This window comes from Mercenaria mercenaria, chromosome 18 (genome assembly GCF_021730395.1).
Source record: "Mercenaria mercenaria strain notata chromosome 18, MADL_Memer_1, whole genome shotgun sequence".
NCBI classification, from domain to species: domain Eukaryota; kingdom Metazoa; phylum Mollusca; class Bivalvia; order Venerida; family Veneridae; genus Mercenaria; species Mercenaria mercenaria.
The window spans coordinates 34,972,064-34,993,923 of NC_069378.1; the positions used below are offsets into that span (position 1 = coordinate 34,972,064).

At 36.4% G+C, this 21,860-nt stretch overlaps 1 protein-coding gene across 1 annotated transcript in view; it reads left to right on the plus strand.

Moving 5' to 3' along the window:
• LOC123538119 (uncharacterized) overlaps positions 1-21,860 on the plus strand; it is a 109,347-nt gene that overhangs the window by 76,999 nt on the left and 10,488 nt on the right. The window contains exons 7-21 of the mRNA XM_053529780.1: positions 1,159-1,310; positions 3,812-3,916; positions 5,848-5,962; positions 8,120-8,256; positions 9,027-9,130; positions 10,182-10,346; positions 11,926-12,123; positions 12,528-12,608; positions 13,335-13,444; positions 14,928-15,258; positions 15,910-16,034; positions 16,689-16,740; positions 16,979-17,098; positions 20,323-20,612; positions 21,601-21,730. Coding sequence (XP_053385755.1) covers positions 1,159-1,310; positions 3,812-3,916; positions 5,848-5,962; positions 8,120-8,256; positions 9,027-9,130; positions 10,182-10,346; positions 11,926-12,123; positions 12,528-12,608; positions 13,335-13,444; positions 14,928-15,258; positions 15,910-16,034; positions 16,689-16,740; positions 16,979-17,098; positions 20,323-20,612; positions 21,601-21,730 — 2,215 coding nt within the window. The remainder of the gene's footprint in view (positions 1-1,158; positions 1,311-3,811; positions 3,917-5,847; positions 5,963-8,119; positions 8,257-9,026; positions 9,131-10,181; positions 10,347-11,925; positions 12,124-12,527; positions 12,609-13,334; positions 13,445-14,927; positions 15,259-15,909; positions 16,035-16,688; positions 16,741-16,978; positions 17,099-20,322; positions 20,613-21,600; positions 21,731-21,860) is intronic.

Below are 21,860 nucleotides of genomic sequence, written 5' to 3' on the forward strand. Positions count from 1 at the left end.
CAAAAATTGACAGTCTAACTTGAGTAGTTCCTATCCAGTGTTTGCTATTCTTGGTGACAATGTTTATGGTCATAGTATCTTGGACAAGTTTGATAACCAGCTAGATACTCCAAGTTGCTCTAGCGAAAATAGACAAGTGTCCACTTAATTAGAAGTAGCTGTTTTTATCCAGTGTTCACCAAAACTTAGAATGTTTATGGGCTTATCAAGCAGCTTTGGAGTTATGGCCCTTGAATTAGTTGAAATAAGGAAAATTGATAAATATGCTCAGTGAGTATTATGACAATTTGCTGCTCTTGTAACAATTTGTTTTTAGGTGATCTGGATCAAGAGTACACTGTCATCTGTTAGTGTAGATGATTGGTCCATTTTCTGTTGTCCATCATTCAAACTTAATTAAATTCCTCTGCTAAAACTGCTGATCAGTACTACACCAAACTTGGTCTTTTTGTTCAATCGATAGAGGCCCCCCCCCCCCCCGGCAAAAATTTTCAGTGCTTTTTACTGAAAGCCATTCTCATCCCTGCAAATAGTTCTACTTAACTGTATAAATGGCTAGAAAATAGGAAAGACCAACTTTTAATTTATTTTTCACGGGAACTGTGAATGTTCATTCAAATTTGTCAGGAGCAAGGTCTAAAGGTCGAGGTGATCTTCGGCTGAGGGACTGGACCCTGGTTTGCTATATGAAGCATTGCTATCAGGACTAGGCTTGATATTGAATAACAGAAAATACAGGATCAGAACATGGGTATAGTCTTAGTCTTTCTATGAACATAACAGATAGCAAATTTCACATGTAGAAAATTGCTAAGTTGAAACTAAAGTTATCAAACAGAGGATTGGTAGTCAGCGTGTTTTACATCTGATCTCACTCACACCAGAATTTTGGCCCTTGATGTAGTAAAATATATGGGGGGAAAAGGACCTATAACTTCGTGCCACATGTATCTCAAAAAGAATTTGACCAAGGGTCATGAACCATTATAAATTGATTGTTATTCAGCATGTGAAGATATGTCCCAGGGGTTTTGTTTGGGTTTCACTCTGCCAGACCAGAGTTATGGCCCTTTGTTCAGTAAAATTCTGCTTAAAGGGTCTAAAAGTTTGCATTGCATGTTTTTTAATGTACAGCTGAGGTTTTATTATCTGTTTCAGTGAGAACAACAGTGTTGAGCTATTTGTGAGGAGGCATGGGCACCTTAGTGGACAATACCAGAGGTATGGCGATCTCACCACCTCCGCTAGTTTTTGCGAAAGTTCCGTCCCAATGACGGAATACAGCTATAGTAATGAAAGAAGTGCCACAGGTAGTCAAAGATATCTGAACTAATTGTGTCCCAAATGTAACTTTTTACAACCACATCAGATCTATGACTGTTTTGATAGCATAGATTGAAAATAGTGTTCACTCAGGTAAAAGCATTTCTAATGAATCCGATACGTCTAAAAATGATGAAGGGAAAAGGGCGATTGTACTTAAATACTTACATTTAGAAGCTGCAGTCATTTTAGTCATAGATAGGTTATATATGTTGACGATGTTTGTTGTCGCATTTCACTGTACTGCCTTTCCTCAATTTCAAACATTGAATTTCGTTTAGTAAGTACAAGACTGCACTAATTTGGAAGTTTTATGACATTAATATGTTTACTGTCTACACAGTAGAATAATCAGCAACCAACTAGGACATTTCCTTGGGTTATCAGGAAAATTCTGACGACCAGTATTAACTGGCTTGATGGTGATCAACTAGAAGATCTGGACCTGAATAAAGAACCATTCTATATGAAACATACTTAGTAAGTATCACAATCTCCTCCACCATCAAAAGCTGGAAAGTTGGTCTGGTTTATTAACAATGCATAGATGGATATTTATGTAACTCGGCACAACAGTCACAATAGCAAAATCATGTGTCTCATTGCGAGACCAAAACCCCTATATCAAAGGTCAAGACCACACTTTAAGGGAAAAAAATTGTCCAGTCTTTTTTTTGCATGAGGATTTAGCAACTTGGATAGATATCACTAATTCAAAACAATGTTCTAGTAAAAGCCCGACACTTACTTAGGTCAGTCCAGGTTTCAAATAAAGATTCATATTGAAAGCAGTTACATTCATAGATTTACAGTCTTTTTAGCATCAACTTTTCAAGAAAATTAGGCTATTGCTCTCACCCCGGCATCGGTCTGCCATTGGGTAAAGTTTTTGATAAAGTAAAATATCTCCGTTACTATCAGAGATATTGACTTAAAACTTTAAGTAGTTATTAACTTAAAGTCTACAAGGTGAGACAATCCCCATAACTCTGGTTTGATTTTGACAGAGTCCATCCCTTTTTAGCCGAAGAGGCATATAGTTTTTGAACGTCGTCAGCTGTGGTCTTCAGTCTGTTCTTCCAATTTCGTGTCCGTCATATCTTGTCATCGTGATGATTTTCAAATAACTGGGTGATGTGTCCTCAAGTAAGACAATGTGTCGGCGCAAGACCCAGTCGTAGCAAAGGTCAAGGTCACCTTAGACTTAAGGTCATATTTTCAGGTACTGCATTCGTGTCCAGACAATCTTTGTCATGTTAGATGGATTTAATAACTTGGCATGAATGTAGACCAATTGGCGAACTGGGCAGACCTCGGTCCGTAGCTCAAAGTCAGGTCACTTAGACTTAAAGGCATTTTTCATGAAAAGCATTCGGCCCCGAGGCCATACTTTGTCTGATGGTGGATTTTCAATAACTTGGCATGAATGTGTCACTGTAAGACGACGTGTCAGTCGCAAGACCAGGTCTGTAGCTCAAAGGTCAAGGTCACACTTAGATGTAAAGGTCATAATTAAGATAGTGCATTGATGGGCTGTCCGGTTCATATCTTGTCATTCATGCATGGATTTAAAATATTGGTCATGAATGTGTCCCAGTAGACAAGTGTCGCTCGCAAGACCCAGGTCTAGGTCAAAGGTCTAAACTCTAACTGGTCCATAACTATTCATTCAAAGTGCCATCGGGGGCAGTGTCATCCTATGGAACAGCTCTGTTAATTTAGAATTTTTATGTAAAGTTTTTATAAACAAATATCGTTACTTTCAAAGCTTTGACTGGGAACTTAAATAGGTTATTTACATCAAAGTCCTACACCAGGGAATAATTCCATACTCTGATTTGAATTTTGAAGAGTTAGCCCTATTTATTATCTTTAGTGAGTTATAAACAGTTTTTATGCAAGCTCTAATGTCAGAGTCGCATGAGAAAAGTCGGCCTGCTGACTTACGAAGCTCTTCGGACAGTCTTGTAGATTATGATCCTATGTGATTGTCTGGATATTACACGTGTATATTTAAGCCTATAAGCTTCACTTTAAGATCTATACTGTAACACATTGTGCCATTTCATTGAAATTGTAGCAAATGTGGTTCAAGTGGCATATGGAGGCAAGCTTGAAATAGTACTGATACCTGAAACTTTACCCAAGCTCAGAATTTTTACCAACAAGCGATATCTATGTACTGTTTTCAGATGCGAGCATAGAGTAGTGTCGCAGATGATCACTGAGGCTGTCTTAAACCAACTCGAGTCATTTTTCAAGATACATTGTTTATTTGCGATGCGTAATTTCGGAAATGTCTACTAATACTTGCGATTTGCCTTCACGCATAAAATTGCTTTGATCTGCTCCTTTAATGAGTAAATTGTTTGTACATGTTGTTCATATTGACTAGACAAGTCAATTGATTATTCTGAGTTTTGAGGACTTTAGCGACTGATTAAATGTTTGTGTTGATTTGTTTTGAGTTTAACGCCATTTTCAACAGTATCAGCATGTACTGTGGTGCAGTTAACCGAACCATTTTCTGATTCTGTACATACAAACTGTTCTCCGCAAGTAACGCCAACTCCCCACATGAATCGAGGTGGAGGTACAATGTTAAGACACTAATAGTTTATCATAGTCACCGTAGAACATGTCCCCGCACCAAGTAATCATTTCAGTTCAGTGGTTCCAGCTAAAGAAAATTCAAAACGACCAGTATTAAGTAATTCTCCGGTGATTAGCAAAGATCGGTGACTGAAATTAACAGAACCATTCCTTATGAAACATACTTACAGTTAATAGATCCCGGATCTCCCTCCACCATCAAAACTGGGAAAATTGTCTGGTTTATTACAATGCATAGATGGAATTTATTAACTCGGGACAACAGTCCAAAAGCAAAAAACATGTGTCCATTGCGAGACCCAAAACCCCCAAATTTTAAAGGGCAAGACCACACTTTAAGGGAAAAAAATTGTCCAGTCTTTTTTTTGCATGGATGGATATTTAGCAACTTGGGATAAATATGCACTATTTCAAAACAATGTTCTATGTACAAAGCCCAGACCCTTAGCTTAAAGGTCAAGGTCACAGGTTCTAAAAAACAGATTTTTAATTTTAAAGCAGTTATCATTCAAAGATTTTCGCATTTTTTGCTCAACTTTCAAAGAAAAATAGAGCTATTGCTCTCACCCGGGATGTCTGCCATTTGGGGGAAAATTTTTTTAAAAAGAAAAAAATTTTCCCCTTCTATCGAGATATTTACTTGAAACTTTAATTTATTAACTTTCAAAGTCTACATCAGGTGGACAAACCCCCATAACTCTGGTTGAATTTTGACAGTCAGCCCCTTTTATGCCCCCGAAGGGAGGCATATATTTTTGAACCGTCTGTCATCTGTCGGTCTGCAGCTGTCTGTCCCAATTTTTTGTTCCTCCATATCTTTTTCTCGAGGATGGATTTTCAAATAAAATTGCATGAAAGGGACCCCCCGTAAGAAATGTGCGCGCGCAAGACCCCGGTCCCAGCTCAAAGGTCAAGGTCACACTTTGACGTTAAAGGTCATATTTCATGATACGCCGTGTCCAAAACCATATCTTTTTGTCATCGTTAGATGGATTTTAAAAAACTTGGCAGAATGTGTACCCATTTAAGGGGACGTGTCGCGCCAAGACCCCGGCCGTACCAAAGGTCAAAGGGCAACTAGACGTTAAAGGTCATTTTTCAATTTCACGGTCCGGCCATACTTTTCATCGATGGGGGATTTCAAAAACTTGGCAGAATTGTACCACGTAAGAGCCCTTCGCGCCAAACCCAGGGCTGTACTCAAAGGCAAAGGCACACTTAACTTTAAAGGGCATATTTCAAGAAGTGCATTGATGGCGTGTCCCCGGTTCTACTTTGTCACATGCATGGATTTTAAAATTTTTGGGCATGAATGTGTACCACAGTAAAAGAAGTGTCGCGCGCAAGACCCCGGTTTTTAAGGGCAAAAAGGGCCAAAAATCTAAATCGGCCCTAACTATTCAAATTTCCATCGGGGGAAAGTTCATCCTAGGGGAAAAGCTCTTGTTAATTTAGAATTTTTTTTTAAAGTTTTTTTTAAAATCCCAAAATTGTTCTTTCAAAGCTTTTGACTTGGGAAATTAAAAATTTTTATTTTCTATCAAAGCTACCCAGGGAAATAATTTTCCCCCAAAATGATTTAATTTTGATAGATTTTTCCCCTTTTTTAATTAGAATTTTTTGGTTAAAATTTTTTTAAAAGTTTTTACGGCAGGTCTAATTTCAATCGGCACTAGAAAAGTCGGCCGCTGACTTTTCGGAAAGCCTTCGGACGCTCTTGTTAAGATTATATCCTATCTTATTGTCCGGATATTTTTAACGTGATCATTTAAGCCTATAAGCTTTACTTTGATCTAAACTGTAACACATTGTCCATTTCATTGAAATTTTTACAAATTGGGTTCAAAATGGCAAAGGGGGCAAGCTTTGGGAAAAAGTACTGAAAAAGCCTGAAACTTACCCCAAACTCAGAAATTCGACCAACAAGATTTAAATTTTTGTTTTCAGATGGGGAGACAGAGGGTAGTGTCGCAGATGATCAGCTGAGGCATGTACTTAAAAACCAACTCGAGTCATATTTCTCAAGGTAACATTGTCTTATTTGCTGATGCGTAATTTCTGGAAATGTCTACATAATACTTGCGTTTCCTTCACCTGTCATAATAATTCTTTGATCTGCTCCTTTAATGAGATAAATTTGTTTGTAATCTTGTTTGTTCATATTGACTAGACAAGTAATTGATTATTCTGAAGTTTTTGCAGGACTTTAGCAGACTGATTAAATCTGTTTGATGTTTGTTTGTTTTGAGTTTAACGCCATTTTTCAACAGTATTTCAGTCATGTAACTGTGGGCAGTTAACCGAACCAGTTTTCCTGGATTCTGTACCAGTACAAACCTGTTCTCCGCAAGTAACTGCCAACTTCCCCACATGAATCAGAGGTGGAGGACTAATGATTTCAGACACAATGTCGTTTATCAAATAGTCACGGAGAACATGTGCCCCGCCCGAAGTACTCATGTTTCAGTTCAGTAATTTTTAGACAAGTCTCCAGCCTAAAGATATTTGAAATTCTAAAAACGACCAAGTCATATGAAGTAATTCTCCCAATATTAAATTAGGCTGGGTTTGATAGCTAACATCAGTACCAAATTTATTCTTTTGTTGAGAATAGAAACAGAAGTAAAAAGTACTTCTTGCTAAGGTCTGCACTATATTATTGTTTTATAGATGCATAAAGTTAATTTTCTTCTTCGGGCCGTTTTTTGCAAATAAGGTTCCATATAGTTGTGATATTGAGTTAATTTTGCTATGTTACTGTATAGTTTCAGTATAACACTGCTGTTGTCATCAGCTTTAATTATCCCCCGCTGATGAAATCGGGAGGGGGGTATTGAAATGGCGTTGTCGGTCCGTCCGTCCGTCCGTCCGCAGCCATTTCTCAGTAACTACATGGTAGAATTTCATGAAACTTCAAATAAACATGAACCAACATACTGCGATGATGCCCGTCAAGTTTTTTTTTTGATTGGTCAATTTCCCTCAGAGTTATTGCCCTTGATTTAATAAAAAATGTCCGTCTGCAGCTATTTCTCAGTTACTAACAGGTAGAATTTCATCAAATTTGAAATAGGCATGAACCAAGATACTGTGCTGATGCCCGTCAAGTTTTTTTTTTTTTGATATGTCAATTTTTGTCAGAGTTATTGCCCTTGATTTAATGAAAAATGTCCGTCTGCAGCCATTTCTCAGTAAAACGATGCCCTTCAAGGTTTTTTTCGATTGGTCAATTTTCCATATAGTTATTGCCCTTTAATTGTTTAAAAATCCACAGATCTGTACATAACAAACCAACCAATTGGAAGAATTTCATTAAACTTCTTTCATTCTTTTCCATGAACATTTATTGTAAACATGTGATGTTGTGTACCTACACCTGGTCACCACCTTACCTTGGTCCCCCCCCCCCCCCCCCCCCCCCCCCTCCCCCCTTTTTTTCTTTATTATTTTATTTATTTTTTCATTTTTCATTTTCTATCAATATTTATAATCAACATGTAAACTGTTGTATCCTCCCCCCCCCCAGCCCCACCCAAACAAACCATTCATTTTCTTTTAATTTGATTTTGACTATTGAAGTTATTTGCTTCTTGGTAACATTCTTAACTTTTTGCTGGATATATTTTTTTGCCGTTCCTCAACTCTGACCCTTTCGGCGGGGGATTCCAATTCATCGAATTTGCTTGTTGGAAAATGGACTGACAAATATATTGGTTATGTTTATTGTAAATGTCTTGGTGATAATGTCACTGCAGATGTACTTGAACGGGTGCAGGTAGTGGAAGGTTAAAATAGATATCATTTGTTATAATGTGTCATACTGTAAAATGTAGTAAATAGCTTATTGTATGCACATGTTGTTGTGAATGGGTAAACCCTCACAGTATAATAAAAGATGTCTTGGCAATTGGTTAAGGTTAAATTAACACCATGTTAAGAAAATTTTCTGTATACAATAGTTCTCGTATATTAGTTGTATCAAACAGTCCTATGAACACCACATGTATATATAGTTTCAATATCACTTTGATTGAGAAATTTGTTAGTCCATTGTTCTGTGAATCACTGGGAAATGACGGTGTAAGAATAATGTGGATTTACCCCTACAGGCATGCGAAACAAGTGAGTTTGTAAAGTACCTGCTTTCATCACCATATTAGAATTTGATGTATATGTATTCCAGAGAGAATTTATCCAATGACTCGTACCTGCAGTCACAGATGGACGCTGACCAGTATGTTCCTGTAGCAACTGTTGCCAATCTTGACCAAATACAGAAACTGACCAGTGAAACACAACTCATAGTAGAGCTGTTACGAGGTGAGTCGTCACAGAGTTACCTTACACACTGTGATTTTAAGACATTGGCTTGCTTCAGTTTGAGACAGTGATAAATAATTTGGGATACCATAATCATTTGTGTCAGAGTAATTATTTTGTATCTGTGATGATATTTCTAAGAAAGTAATGACTAAAAACCAAAGTAATTTATTATGGATGGTCGGCATTTAAACACTTCCGTTTTTAAAAATATTTCAATTCTTCAGACATAAGATGGTAAGTAGCAAATAGTAGGAGAAAATTTTTGTTTTAAAATAGGTTATTACATGTATAAAAAGTGTCAAGTGATTTCGTTATACTGCCTTGTGACAGATTGATCCAAATCAGGATACAGTATCTACAATGTAGATAGACATCTGCTGAAAACATGTGTCATATCATAAAACACAGCAAAACCAATCTATAAAGAAGAAACTACTTTTAAATGGCATTCCTTTGTTAAACAGAATGTAATTTTTGTGATTAATTGATCATTATGATTGCACAGCTCATATGTGTATGAAAGATCTTATGGCCATCATTGTGTTATATCAATGGAAAAAGAAACGTGATGCAAACTATTTCCACACATACTGACACCCATTATGACCAGCAGGAAGTGTAGATGTGTATGGCAAATGGTTTAGGGTCAGGACTTGGACAAAAGTTTTCTCCTCATGACATTATTGCTAGACTGATAGCTCTAGTTGTACAGTAATATGCCACTTATATGCTGAAAGCGTGAGATATATTCTTATTTTTACTTGCAGAGTCAACGTTTGTACAAGTGGATGAGAAGGGAGAGAAAGTCCGCCCAAATCATAACAGATGTATTGTGATACTACGTGAGATAGCAGAGTCCACACCTGTACAGGTAGGTACACCTCTAGTCATACATAATCCCCTTAATTAGACTTTATCAAATGATGTTGACCAGTATTTCACATACTGATTGCATGATTATGATGGTCACACTATATTAAACATTAAGGGTATGTTGGTCTAGGATTGATTATGGTAACCCTGAATATGTTGGGGTTAACCGTTAGCCTGCCCTGTCAGGTAGAATTTCCTTGTATTTCCTTGCCAGAAGTTAGATGATGCTAAAGATCGAAATAACCATGCATCCACTTCATACCCACTTCATGTGGTTCATACCCACTTCATGTGGTTCATACCCACTTCATGTGGTACATACCCACTTCATGTGGTTCATACCCATGGGTCCCTAAACTGGATTGGGATTAGCAGGGAAAGGACCATCGTCAAATATATTTGAGTTAGAATAATTCATAAATTTTTGTCAGTATGTATGGATTATGGCTCCAGTTATCAAAATATATGAGTTATGGCATGCTAAATGATGCTGCAGTTTCCAGTATCAACAAAGATATATCCCTAACCTTGCACACTAGACCTACAGATGTTAGAGGAAATCTATTCATACATGTATTACCCTGTATTATTTTGGCTAAATTTAGATTGTTTCCAATGAGTTAGTTGAACTTGATGTTTCGTCATTTATGATTAGTTTCCTTTTATGGATTTTGTTACAAATTTGTACAAGAGACAACTTATGTCCTCAAAGAGTGCAACTTGTGATTCATTTTTCAACTGGCAGTACAGATCATTCATTTTAATATTTAAAGTGAATCAACATGCCCGTGACGATTTGATAAAAGACATTGTGTCTGAAATCATTCGTCCTCCACCTCTGATAATTCATGTGGGGAAGTTGGCAGTTACTAGCGGAGAACAGGTTAGTACTGGTATAGAATCCAGGAACACTGGTTAGGTTAACTGCCCACCGTTACATGACTGACATACTGTTGAAAAATTGCATTAAACCCAAAACAAACAAACAAAATATCAACATGCATGGTACAACAGAGTAAATAAACAGTGTGTTTTTGTTATTTGTGCAGGATGTACAAGCATTGTTTGCTGGTGCCAACTGTCCTAAATTTGTGAGTTGTGAATTTGCACATAACAGTAACTGGTATGTGACATTTGACTCGGACTCTGATGCTCAGCGGGCCTACCAGTATTTACGAGAGGAAGTTCGTACATTTCTTGGCAAACCTATAATGGTAAGTTAACTCTTATTATACTGTTCAGACATAGAGCTAATAGAGAAACCTGTACTTTATAAACTCCAGTACTTGGCTGGAATTGGTTTTGCGTTTTAAATGTTTCCCTGTTGATATTGCCACAGAATAGAAAGTGTATGACCTGTAAAACCATCAGGTTGTCTTGCATAGTTACCCTGCAGGTGATACATTGGGTTAATAGTTTTCACTAGAGAATATCAGCAGACAGTTTCTATAATCTTGTTAAACCTGCTTTAAATACACTTGAATCTTGAGACAGGGTTTTTATTCTACTGTCTTACAAGGGAAACAGCACAGACTACACATTTGTCAGATATATTTATGATAACTCATATATCATTTTAAGTCATTTATATTAAAAGTACATCTAGATAGAAGCCCGCCCGCTTAGCTCAGTAGGTAAGAGCATTGGTCTACGGATCGCGGGGTCGCGAGTTCGATCCTCGGGCGGGGCGTATGTTCTCCGTGACTATTTGATAAACGACATTGTGTCTGAAATCATTAGTCCTCCACCTCTGATAATTCATGTGGGGAAGTTGGCAGTTACTTGCGGAGAACAGGTTTGTACTGGTACAGAACCCAGGAACACTGGTTAGGTTAACTGCCCGCCGTTACATGACTGAAATACTGTTGAAAAACGGCGTTAAACCCAAAACAAACAAACAAACATCTAGATAGATGTTAATATGAAGGTATTGGACCTAGAGTCATAAAACATTAGAGGATTGTTATATAGCATGTGCTGTGCGCTTGGTGTTCTGTTTTGGATTTCACTCAGCCAGACCAGAGTTATAGTCCTTGACTTAGTTAAAAATACACATTAAGGTAAAAATACACATGAAGTTTGCAGAAGTTTGTGCTGCATATATCTTAAGAAATATTTCACCTAGAGTTATGACAATATATGCAATGACAAGAAAAATTGGTGTACTAATGTCCTATGGACACACACATGTAGTTAGTGTTTTATTTCTTGATTGTATTTTGTAGTATCCATACCCCCACACCACCCCACTGATCACTCATTGACCCATACTCCCAACTAATCTAGTTGTCCCCTTGCCGAAGGTGGAGGGATATTGTGTTGGTGTTTTCAGTCTGGCAGTTCGTCCGGCCATGTGTCTGTCTGGAATTGAATACATAGTATTTAGCTAGATCCACAAAACCTCGCGCAATAATTAATTAGCACATAACCCTTGCTCACATGTAATATTATCCCCCTTTACAAAGTAAAAGCAGAGTTTTTTCCCTTTATTTGGGTAAATATATCTGTATCTATCTATCTAGCCTTTGAACCTGTTTATCATGGAAAGAGCACTATATAGATCCAAAATAATATGAAATAATGTCAAAATATAGTTAACTTTTGACTTTATCTAAGTAACCTTTAGATGAATCTTCATGAAACTTTAAACAAATCTGTCAAAATATAATCTCCATTCACAAAACAACCTGTTTGGCCTGGGATATAAATGCAGTTTACAAAAGAATTTTTGTAGCTTACATTCGTATTTTTCTCACCTGAAAAATTCTCAAATGAAAAAAATGTTGTTTTCAGGCAAGAATAAAGGCGAAGCCATTGATCCGAACATATCAGCCTCGGAATGGCTATATCAACAAGCGGTTCCAGCCGCCACCAGTGCCGACACAGATTCAGACAGAAGTTGTGACGTCGTCAGCTCCTCAACCACAGTTCACAGCCACTCAACCTTTCACATTGATGCCAAATGTATCACAGTATCTAAATGGGCAACAGGTACAGCAACCATTATTTCCCCTTGGGTACAAGAAGATTAAATACTCAAATATGAGGATGATATTAGGCTTTAAGAAAATTACATGCATTTTTCAATAGCCGGCAAATTGTACCTTACTTGGAAAAGGAAATTCTTCAGTATTTTAGTTAATAATGCAAGAAGTATTCTGAAAGGATTTTCTGAATGATGTGTTGAAATATGTCAGTTGCAGTTTTCAGGCCATCAAGCTGATACTGATGTTGAACCACTCAAAATTTGTACCGGCTGTTTAATTTTGTAGATAATTCCTTGAAAATAAAGGAAATGAATAAATCAGAATTCAGTGTACATTATTGGGAATTACTATTTTACTGTAGTAAAAATAGATACAAAATTTTTTTTTTAACAAGGATTTTATTTTCAGGCAATTCCATTCTATCCTCCGCCCCCCAGTCCCTTACTGCAGGCCTGGACTAGTCCAACAACTATAATGGATCCAAGCATGGTAAGTGATTTCTTTGTTTTGGTTAAATCAAGATTCTACTTGTTAAGATTTAAAATAGTGGTACGCTGTTACAACAAAATATTCATTCTGTCCTTGACCATTCTAAGTTTAGTTGGGGATGGAAAGTTTTATACCTGTCCAGGTCTTAACCATGGCAGTTTATATGATACGACACTAGTACTAATTTTCAAAGGAACTAGACTCCATTTAGCTTTTTACACACCCTTTTTGGTGTACAGGAAGAAGCATAATTCCATCCTGCTTTTTGCAAGAATAATGGCCCCTTCTGGACTTAGAAAATAACATAAAAACACACGGGTAGGACAGTATTTTTATTATACAGAGACAAAAAAAAATCAAGATGAGTGTCTGCACCCACTTTGTCAGTCCATCTGTCTGGGGTTTTTTTTTCACCCAATTGTCTCAATTTTGTGACTGATCTGTAACTTTGTCATCCATCAAGGGATTTTGATATTACTTGGCACAAATGTTCCCCATAATGAGCCAACATATAATGCGCAAGACTCATATCCCTAGTTCCTTCGCTAATGCTTGAAATTAATGTTTTAAAACTGCTGTATTCAACTTATAACCTATACATATAAGTTCAAGCCACTGATGTGACTAGCTAAAAAGAGTACATAGCCATTGTAAAGTAGCTGCTCTGGTCTGAAAGGTTATAAAGCATTAATGAGAGTTATTTGTTTATATTATATGCTTTTTTAGGTGTTGGCAATGAATGGTTACCAGGCAACCAGTGTGAATGTGAACTCTCAAGTCAACAACAGAAATATGTTCAACACAGTCAATAGGACTACAAATAACAACAATAGCAGGTATAGTGTGTTTTATTACATGTTTAGGTTCTTTGTGTTGAGGTTGTTCTAGACAGCAATATTCATTAAAGGTATGCTAGACCCGAATATCGCCCCATGTGGACGATCTGTGTATGAAAAGAATTGGAAGCACTGCCTTACCATTGCATGATTGTAAGAGGCGACTTACAGGGTCTTAACACTAGGTTTTGCTGTAACTCTGTGATTCCAGCAGGTATACAAATTTTGATTCCATACCTTATGTTTTTATTTCGATGTAAATGAGACGTGAAACAAAAATTTGTAGTCCTGTTTGGCGCCATATAACCTATACTGTGTTGGTGCGCCGTAAAACCCAAATAAAATTTTAAAAAATAGACCCAAATATCATATTTGAAAACATGAACAAACACTACATATAGTGTATGTAAACATAAAATCAACATGTGTATGTGTATTAACAGTTGCAATGCATTAGGTTAAAAATAGTACACACTGTACACAGTATAAATATGTACTACCACTAGAAAACTGAAAGTTTTTTAAACAGTCGACTGTTACTGCATGAGGATTTAGCAAATGTAGCTTGACATAAATATATTAAATATATTTGATGAAGGTTTGAGGAAAATATCTTAATATAAAATAGTTTAGTGAAAGATGCCCATTGGATATCTTAAATTAAATCTCATCAGTCCCCCTGCATCAAGCTTTTTCTGTGAAAGTACAGGGTGATTTCAAACAAACTTGGTAAGGTTCATTACCAAGGCTAGTTTTGCATATCATTGGTATTTTGCAATGAAATTAGTTTGGGCAGAGTTATGGTCCCTTCTCTGCAAAAAGTGTGTGAGCTGGAATCATGAAACCTTATAGGAATGTTGTTCCATGTGTAAAGTTATTTTGCTGGGTTTTGGGGGGAATTTATGCCTCCTGTCCTTACTTCCATAGTGTTTACTTTGATGATCAGAAATGCATCGCACAGGTTTCTTTAATTCTAATTTGCATATTTACGCAGTTGTGCCCCTTTTCCACTGAACATGTTTGTACCATGTTTTATTTCATGAAGCTGTGTAAGAGGAAATGTTTTACTATTTAGAACTGTTGCTTCCTTTTTACTTGCTTATGTTTTCGGGATTTTATCTTTGACGTGTATGCTGCATTTCAACTAAACTGAAAATGAGTCCATTAAACATTGAATAAAATCAGTAGGTTCAGAGTGTACTGCAGTCATTGTATTTACAGGTTACATGACTTTTGATTTTATGCTTACACTGTTGTAACCATTACAAGTCATTGAATTAATGTTCATTTGATATTGTTGCAATGTTTTATTAGAATGAAATGATCATTAAGCTTTTTATCCATTTTCATATAAATCTGTCAACAATTGGCTGAGATAAAAAAAAGAACGAACAAAAAAAAATCGGGTATAATCAGGTTTAAAAAAAAGGTGTGAAGTGTATTTGTTAGATTTTGTATTTAGTAGTTTTATTTTGTGTTGTAGAAATCAAAAGCAGCACGGAAACAGTGGACAACCAATGGGTCGTGATAGGATCAATTCCAATGACTCACTGCCACCACGTTTACAACACCAACAGCACGAGAGACAACAGAACTCGGCCAACAACATGCACAAAACCAGTCAACCGATCTCAAACCATGCACCAGTGTACCAGGGTCGTCGTGCTGACGGCCAAGGACACGGCCATATAAGCCATAACAACCACAGTAACCACCATAGTCACCATGGCAACCACTCACATGCTGGCCATTCAACACCGATGTCGCACCCGCACCATCATCCGCATCAAGCACAGTCTCTGCCACACCACCAGGTATATATCTCCTACCATAACACATTGTTTCATATGTATAATCATATTTCATTGCTTCAAATTTCAGTGCAAATACACAAATCATACAATGGAAATGGCAAGCTTATTTTAACAAATCAATAAAAGTATGATAAATTCAACTTACATAGAAGCAAAAGGAATGGGCCACAAGTTTTGCCAACAGTTTAGGATTGGCCCTTCCCATAAGACATTGTTGAATTTCCAGAGAAGATAAATATTGATCAAGTTTAGCTGGAAAGTGTCAGATTTAAAACAAGATTCTCTGTAGCCTTTGTAATGTGATAGATTTAGTGTTCATCAAAAATTAAATATTGAACATTTTCATCAAGGTGTTTGAACTGTTAAATCAGTTTTTTTCTTTGCACAAAATTACCTTTTTGATGTGAGTGGTGCGGAATGAGCTTAGAATGATGGCTTGAGACCTGAATTTCGAATGCAGACAAAATTCAGTTTTATTTCTACGTTTTTGATTTTATTCCATGGATTGGCACTACAATGAAATCCAGGAGCATTAACACCCCATCCCTCACCCCCCCCCCCCCCCCCCCCCCCCATGTCAAGGATTTTACAGTTCTTTATCACTGTTGTTATGTATATGGAGCTAGTTAATGGACAAAGTTGCTATTACAGGGTCACCATATGCACCAGCAGTCACAGCATTTAGATGGTAACAACAATACCAACAACAATAGTAATGGTACAACAATACACAGTAGGAACTCACAGGGGATTGATTTGTCCCAAAGGCATGCAGGGTAAATCATTTTTACTCTTGTTTAGTGAGACAATTGTTGCATAGATATTGTCATTTACAGTCAAATTGATTATGACATAATGGAACTGAAAGTAAAGAATTTTGCGATATTTTAATGTCAGTATTAAGAAATACACTGATAATGATAAAATAAAACTAACTCCCACAAGTTGAAGTTAAGGAAATCCCAGTCAAGTTGAAATTTGTAGAAGAACCAGGTTGTACCACAAACTGAGGGATAGATTTCCTTATCTACAACTTCATCAATACAGTAGTCTGTGACACAAGATAAAATTTTCTCACTCAGATACTCATTCCGTGTTCTCTGTCTCATAGGTGAGAAGAAGTGTTGCTTAGACATTGATGTTTGTTTGATTCAGTCCGCAGAGATCAAAATACATTGCACATACTCTATACAAATAGGATTTGCATCAAGTATGGCTCAGCTGTAAGCTGAAGCAAGAGGTAGAAAAAAGAATGGTTGACTTTATTAATCCAAGTTCTGGTCTGGTGGAATTTTAGGGAATGTTCCGTTTGTAACACCAGTTCAACATAATCAAACAGAAAACAGTTTAAAGAAAAGTTATGTGGTATAAGAAGAGTCAGAAAGGCACTTTTCTTGAAAGACTATTTAAAGAACATTTTATATTTACAGAAAAAGCTATAAGAGTAGACGGAGGAGGGAAGAAGATGGTGCTAGACCTAATGTAAGTTGTTTTCTTCTTTTTATGTGTAAAGGGAGACAATTCTAGTTAACAGATATAACATAAATCTAGTCATTTTGAAAAGATTTAAAGTTTCAGCTGTATTTTGTTAATAAACATACCTTCTTTTTATTATTCTCACTAAAGCATGTCCAGCAACACTTTAAGTATAAAAGAAATATTGTCAGGGATAGAACTTACATAGGATTGATATAATATGGCATTGTGCTATTTTTTGCAGCGGTCAAATTCTTCCCAGCCCTTCACACGTGATGGTCAGCCAGTAAACCAGACACGACCTATGTCTATAGACAAGTTTGATTATGAACCAACCAGTTTTCCACCACTGCCTGGATCTGGGGTAAGCTTGGTTCTCACTAACAAAACCCATGTAGCAAGTTGTCAAAGTATGATTTAATATTCATCATGCTTTCATTATACCCCCACCAAACATGTTTGAGGGGGGTATATAGGAGTCAGTTTTGTCGCGTCCCGAAATCTATTATCTCAGTTATTACCAAATGGATTTGATTCAAACTTAAAATACATGTTCCACCATATCACCCACATCATGTGACACAAGGTGCATAACTCTTGACACCAAGTTTTCATGAATTATGTCCCCTTTTACTTAGAATTTAAGGTTAATTTTGGTGTATTTTCACTCTATCTCAGTTATTACTAAATGGATTTGATTCAAACTTAAAATACATGTTCCACCTCATCACCCACATCATGTGACACAAGGTGCATAACTCTGACACTATTTTTTTTTTTATGAATTATGCCCCTTTTTACTTAGAATTTAAGGTTGATTTTGATGTATTTTCACTATATCTCAGTTACTACTGAATGGATTTGATTCAAACTTAAAATAGATGTTCCACCTCATCACCCACATCATGTGCCCACATCATGTGACACAAGGTGCATAACTCTGACACCAAGTTTTCATGAATTATGTCCCCTTTTACTTAGAATTTAAGGTTAATTTTGTTGTATTTTCACTATATCTCAGTTATTACTAAATGGATTTGATTCAAACTTAAAATAGTTGTTCCACCTCATCACCCAGATGATGTGACATAAGGTGCTTAACTCTGACATAAATTTTTTGTGAATTATGTCCCCTTTTACTTTAAATTTAAGGTTGATTTTGATGTATTTTCACTATATCTCAGTTATTACAAAATGGATTTGATTCAAACTTAAAATAGATGTTCCACCTCATCACCCACATCATGTGACACAAGGTGCATAACTCTGACACCAATTTTTCATGAATTATGCCCCTTTTTACTTAGAATTTAAGGTTAATTTTGATGTATTTTCACTATATCTCAGTTACTACTGAATGGATTTGATTCAGACTTAAAATAGATGTTCCACCTCATCACCCACATCATGTGACACAAGGTGCATAACTCTGACACTAATTTTTCTTGAATTGTGTCCCCTTTTACCAAGAATTTAATGTTAATTTTGATGTATTTTCACTATATCTCATTCTGATTGGCTTAGAGCCAAAGGGAAGTAACCTTTTTTTAACTTTTGTACTGAGTTTCTTCCCCTTAAATTCCAGGAATTAGTCTATTTTTAGAAATCCTATTTTTAGATTTTCAATATTTTAGGTATTTTTCTAACTTTTTTTATTGTAAGTCCTATGTAAAAAGTAAAAACATTTTTCTGTGGTAACATGGGTCGGTAAGACACTTTTTATACGCCCGTTTGAAAAACGGGACGTATTATGGGAACGCCCCTGGCGGGCGGGCGGGCGGGCGGCGTCCGCAGACCTTGTCCGGAGCATATCTTCTACATGCATGAAGGGATTTTGATGAAACTTGGCACAGTTGTTCACCATCATGAGACGGAGTGTCATGCGCAAGAACCAGGTCCCTAGGTCTAAGGTCAAGGTCACACTTAGAGGTCAAAGGTCAAATTCAAGAATGACTTTGTCCGGAGCATATCTTCTTCATGCATAGAGGGATTTTGATGAAAGTTGGCACAATTGTTCATCATCATGAGAAGGAGTGTCATGCGCAAGAACCAGGTCCCTAGGTCTAAGGTGAAGGTCACACTTAGAGGTCAAAGGATACAAGAATGAAAACTTTGTCCGGAGCATTTCTTCTTCATGCATAGAGGGATTTTGATATAACTTGGCACAAATGTTCACCACCATGAGGCGGAGTGTCATGCGCAAGAACCAGGTCTCTAGGTCTAAGGTCAAGGTCACACTTAGAGGTCAAAGGATACAGGAATGAAAACCTTGTCCGGAGCATTTCTTCTTCATGCATAGAGGGATTTTGATATAACTTGGCACAAATGTTCACCACCACGAGACGTAGTGTCATGAGCAAGAACCAGGTCCCTAGGTCTAAGGTCAAGGTCACACTTAGAGGCCAAAGGTCAGATACAAGAATGACTTTGTCCGAAGCATTTCTTCTTCATGCATGGAGGGATTTTGATGTAACTTGACACAATTATACATCATCATGAGACGAAGTGTCATGTGCAGTTCCCTTCTTTAGAATTACTTCCCTTTGTTGTTACTATAAATAGCTTATATTGTAAGTTTTTCATTACTAGTCGTAGGGAAAAATCGAGACCACTTTTCTGTAGTACAACATGCATGCTACATCCAATTTTGAGGTGTATTTTGACCAGTCTCTACCTGGTAAAGATTTTTGTGAGGACTTGCATTTTTTTTTTTTTTTATTTTTTTTTTTTTTTTTTTTTTTTTAAGATTAACTTCCCTTAGTTGTTACTATAAATAACTTATATTGTAACTTTTTTATAATTGAGCGTAGGGAAAAACCAAAACCACTTTTCTGTGGTACAACATAGATGTTACTTTCCAATTTTAGGTGTATTTTAAGGTATCTCTACCTGGTAAGGAGTTTTTTTGTGGACTAAGAAAAACAAAACACTTAGTTATTACAAAAATTACCACAAAATTAAAATTCCATTTGCAAATACAGGTGCTAGAGTAAAGAAATTTGCTGTGACGGGCGTATATTGTGACATTCTTGCACTCTTGTTTGTATTCACTTTTAGTGTATCTCTAATATTAGAGATTTAATATATTTACTAGTATTACTATACTAGTATTATACTAGTATTACCTTTATGTGGAAGCCCAGGATGAAGTACTCCAAAGTATTTTTAAGATTTCTTATGGTTGCCATTCTTCTATGACAAGACCGTATGGTGGGGGTATGAGTCACTCCTGTGACAGTTCTAGTTTAATGTTGAAATTAACTACAAACAAAACATAAGAATCAGTTCAGAAACTGTTTGGTCATAAAATATTATAAACTTCTGATATATTGAACAGACTTGAATAAGTTTTTGAGAGAAGAGTTTGCTGAATACATGTCATGAAAGGTCTACTCATTGAATTGTTCGCACTGGATATAACAAGTAAGAAACTCGGGGGGAGGGGGGGGGGGGGGGATTATATATATTTGCAAGTCTTTTCCACAGAGAAACTTACAAACTGATACAATAACAATGTCATTCTTTTCTGAAGAGAAATATTTGTTTTTGTTGCTGCTGTATTTTATACTAGTTTCTTTAAACTTGCAGAATAATGCCTCATCTGGTGATGTTTTTGAAAGTAAATTGTCCGATGTTGTCAAGGGTACTGCCAAACCTCAAGTGAAAGATGTTCCAAAACCAGTAAGCTCTGTATTGCCAGTATCCACGGCAACAACAACTGTAACAACATCAAAACCTAACATGTCATCAAATAGAGATGATGAAACAACATCTAGCAGTAACCTGTGTCAAAGTAGCTCGTCGTCGTCATCGACACCTGCTGCCAAGATGACAACAGGAAGTTTATCACAACAACCCACTGTCTCTCAACAAGTCAGGTATTACACATTTTGTTATACAAGTATGAAATCTGAATTATTTATTATTTATCACGTAATTTTTCATATACATTATTTACACAACGGGTTAGCATTTCTGATGACTTTACTCAGCAGAACCTGTCCGGCACCACCATCCCAGATGACTCTCATGCTGTAAATGACAACTAATGACTCGTGTATTGATTATTTATTATGTAAAATTAGATAAAATCAAATACTGTGATGGTAGCTCTTTCTTCTGTACAGTTTGTTTCACATGATTCAAAAAATGTTATTTTACAGAAAAACCTAACATTAAGTTACTAATGACAGTTTTGCATCTTTTAAACGTCATGACGTATTTCATGTTTATAGGCATTGATTTCTTTTGCTTTGTTTAAAGATGCTACCATAAGAAAGAGTGCCATTAAGAAGAAAGTATTTTGTTTGGGTTTATTTATTATATAATGATAAATACAAGGTGGAAGTAGATCCAGATTTAAATATCCTGCTCTCTGGTAACTGTTTTGCAGTAACTCGGCAGAGCCTCATTGCCACCAAACAGTAATTTTCAATCCCGATATTCCTGTCTGCATCTACAACATGTGACTGATTATAATATTCTTCTGTCTTCCTGTCCAAGTGACAATCTGCTCTCCTCTAATGAAAGAAATTAAAATGGCATTAAACTTCAACCAAACAAAACAAACATTCCTTTAAAGCAACTGACATGCATGAATTATTTAGTATTAAAATGGCAATCGGGTTCTTACAAAGGGATCAGATGAATAATTTTGGTTCTAAAATGTGAGGCCAATAAATTGAGTGCTGGAAATCAAGGTCAGGAAATTGAGACAATGATTCTTCTTGCTGTGAAATACAGTCACAACTTGCCTCAATGTTAGCTTCTTGTCATAGAATTTCTGTATGTTTAATGAAAGTAAGAAAAAAATTTATGAGAGAAAGTTTAAGAGGAGCAATAAAATGTAGTGTATGTATATTTCAGATGTTCAGCAAGTACAATGCAATCAGTGCCTGATAGTCGCGCTGGTAGGGAACCAGATATAAAGTCCAGTAAAGAGTCAGAGAACCGATCTAACAGGGATAGACCGCAACAGCAACAACAATCAAATACAGTTTGTATTCTTTTCTTTAGTCCTGTGATAGCTTGACAAAAATTCAAGTATTTATTGAGGTGACAGGAGAACACTTTGAGTCTTCCTGCTAAGGTTTTACACTCAGTAAAGTTAAATTGTGTTTTACATT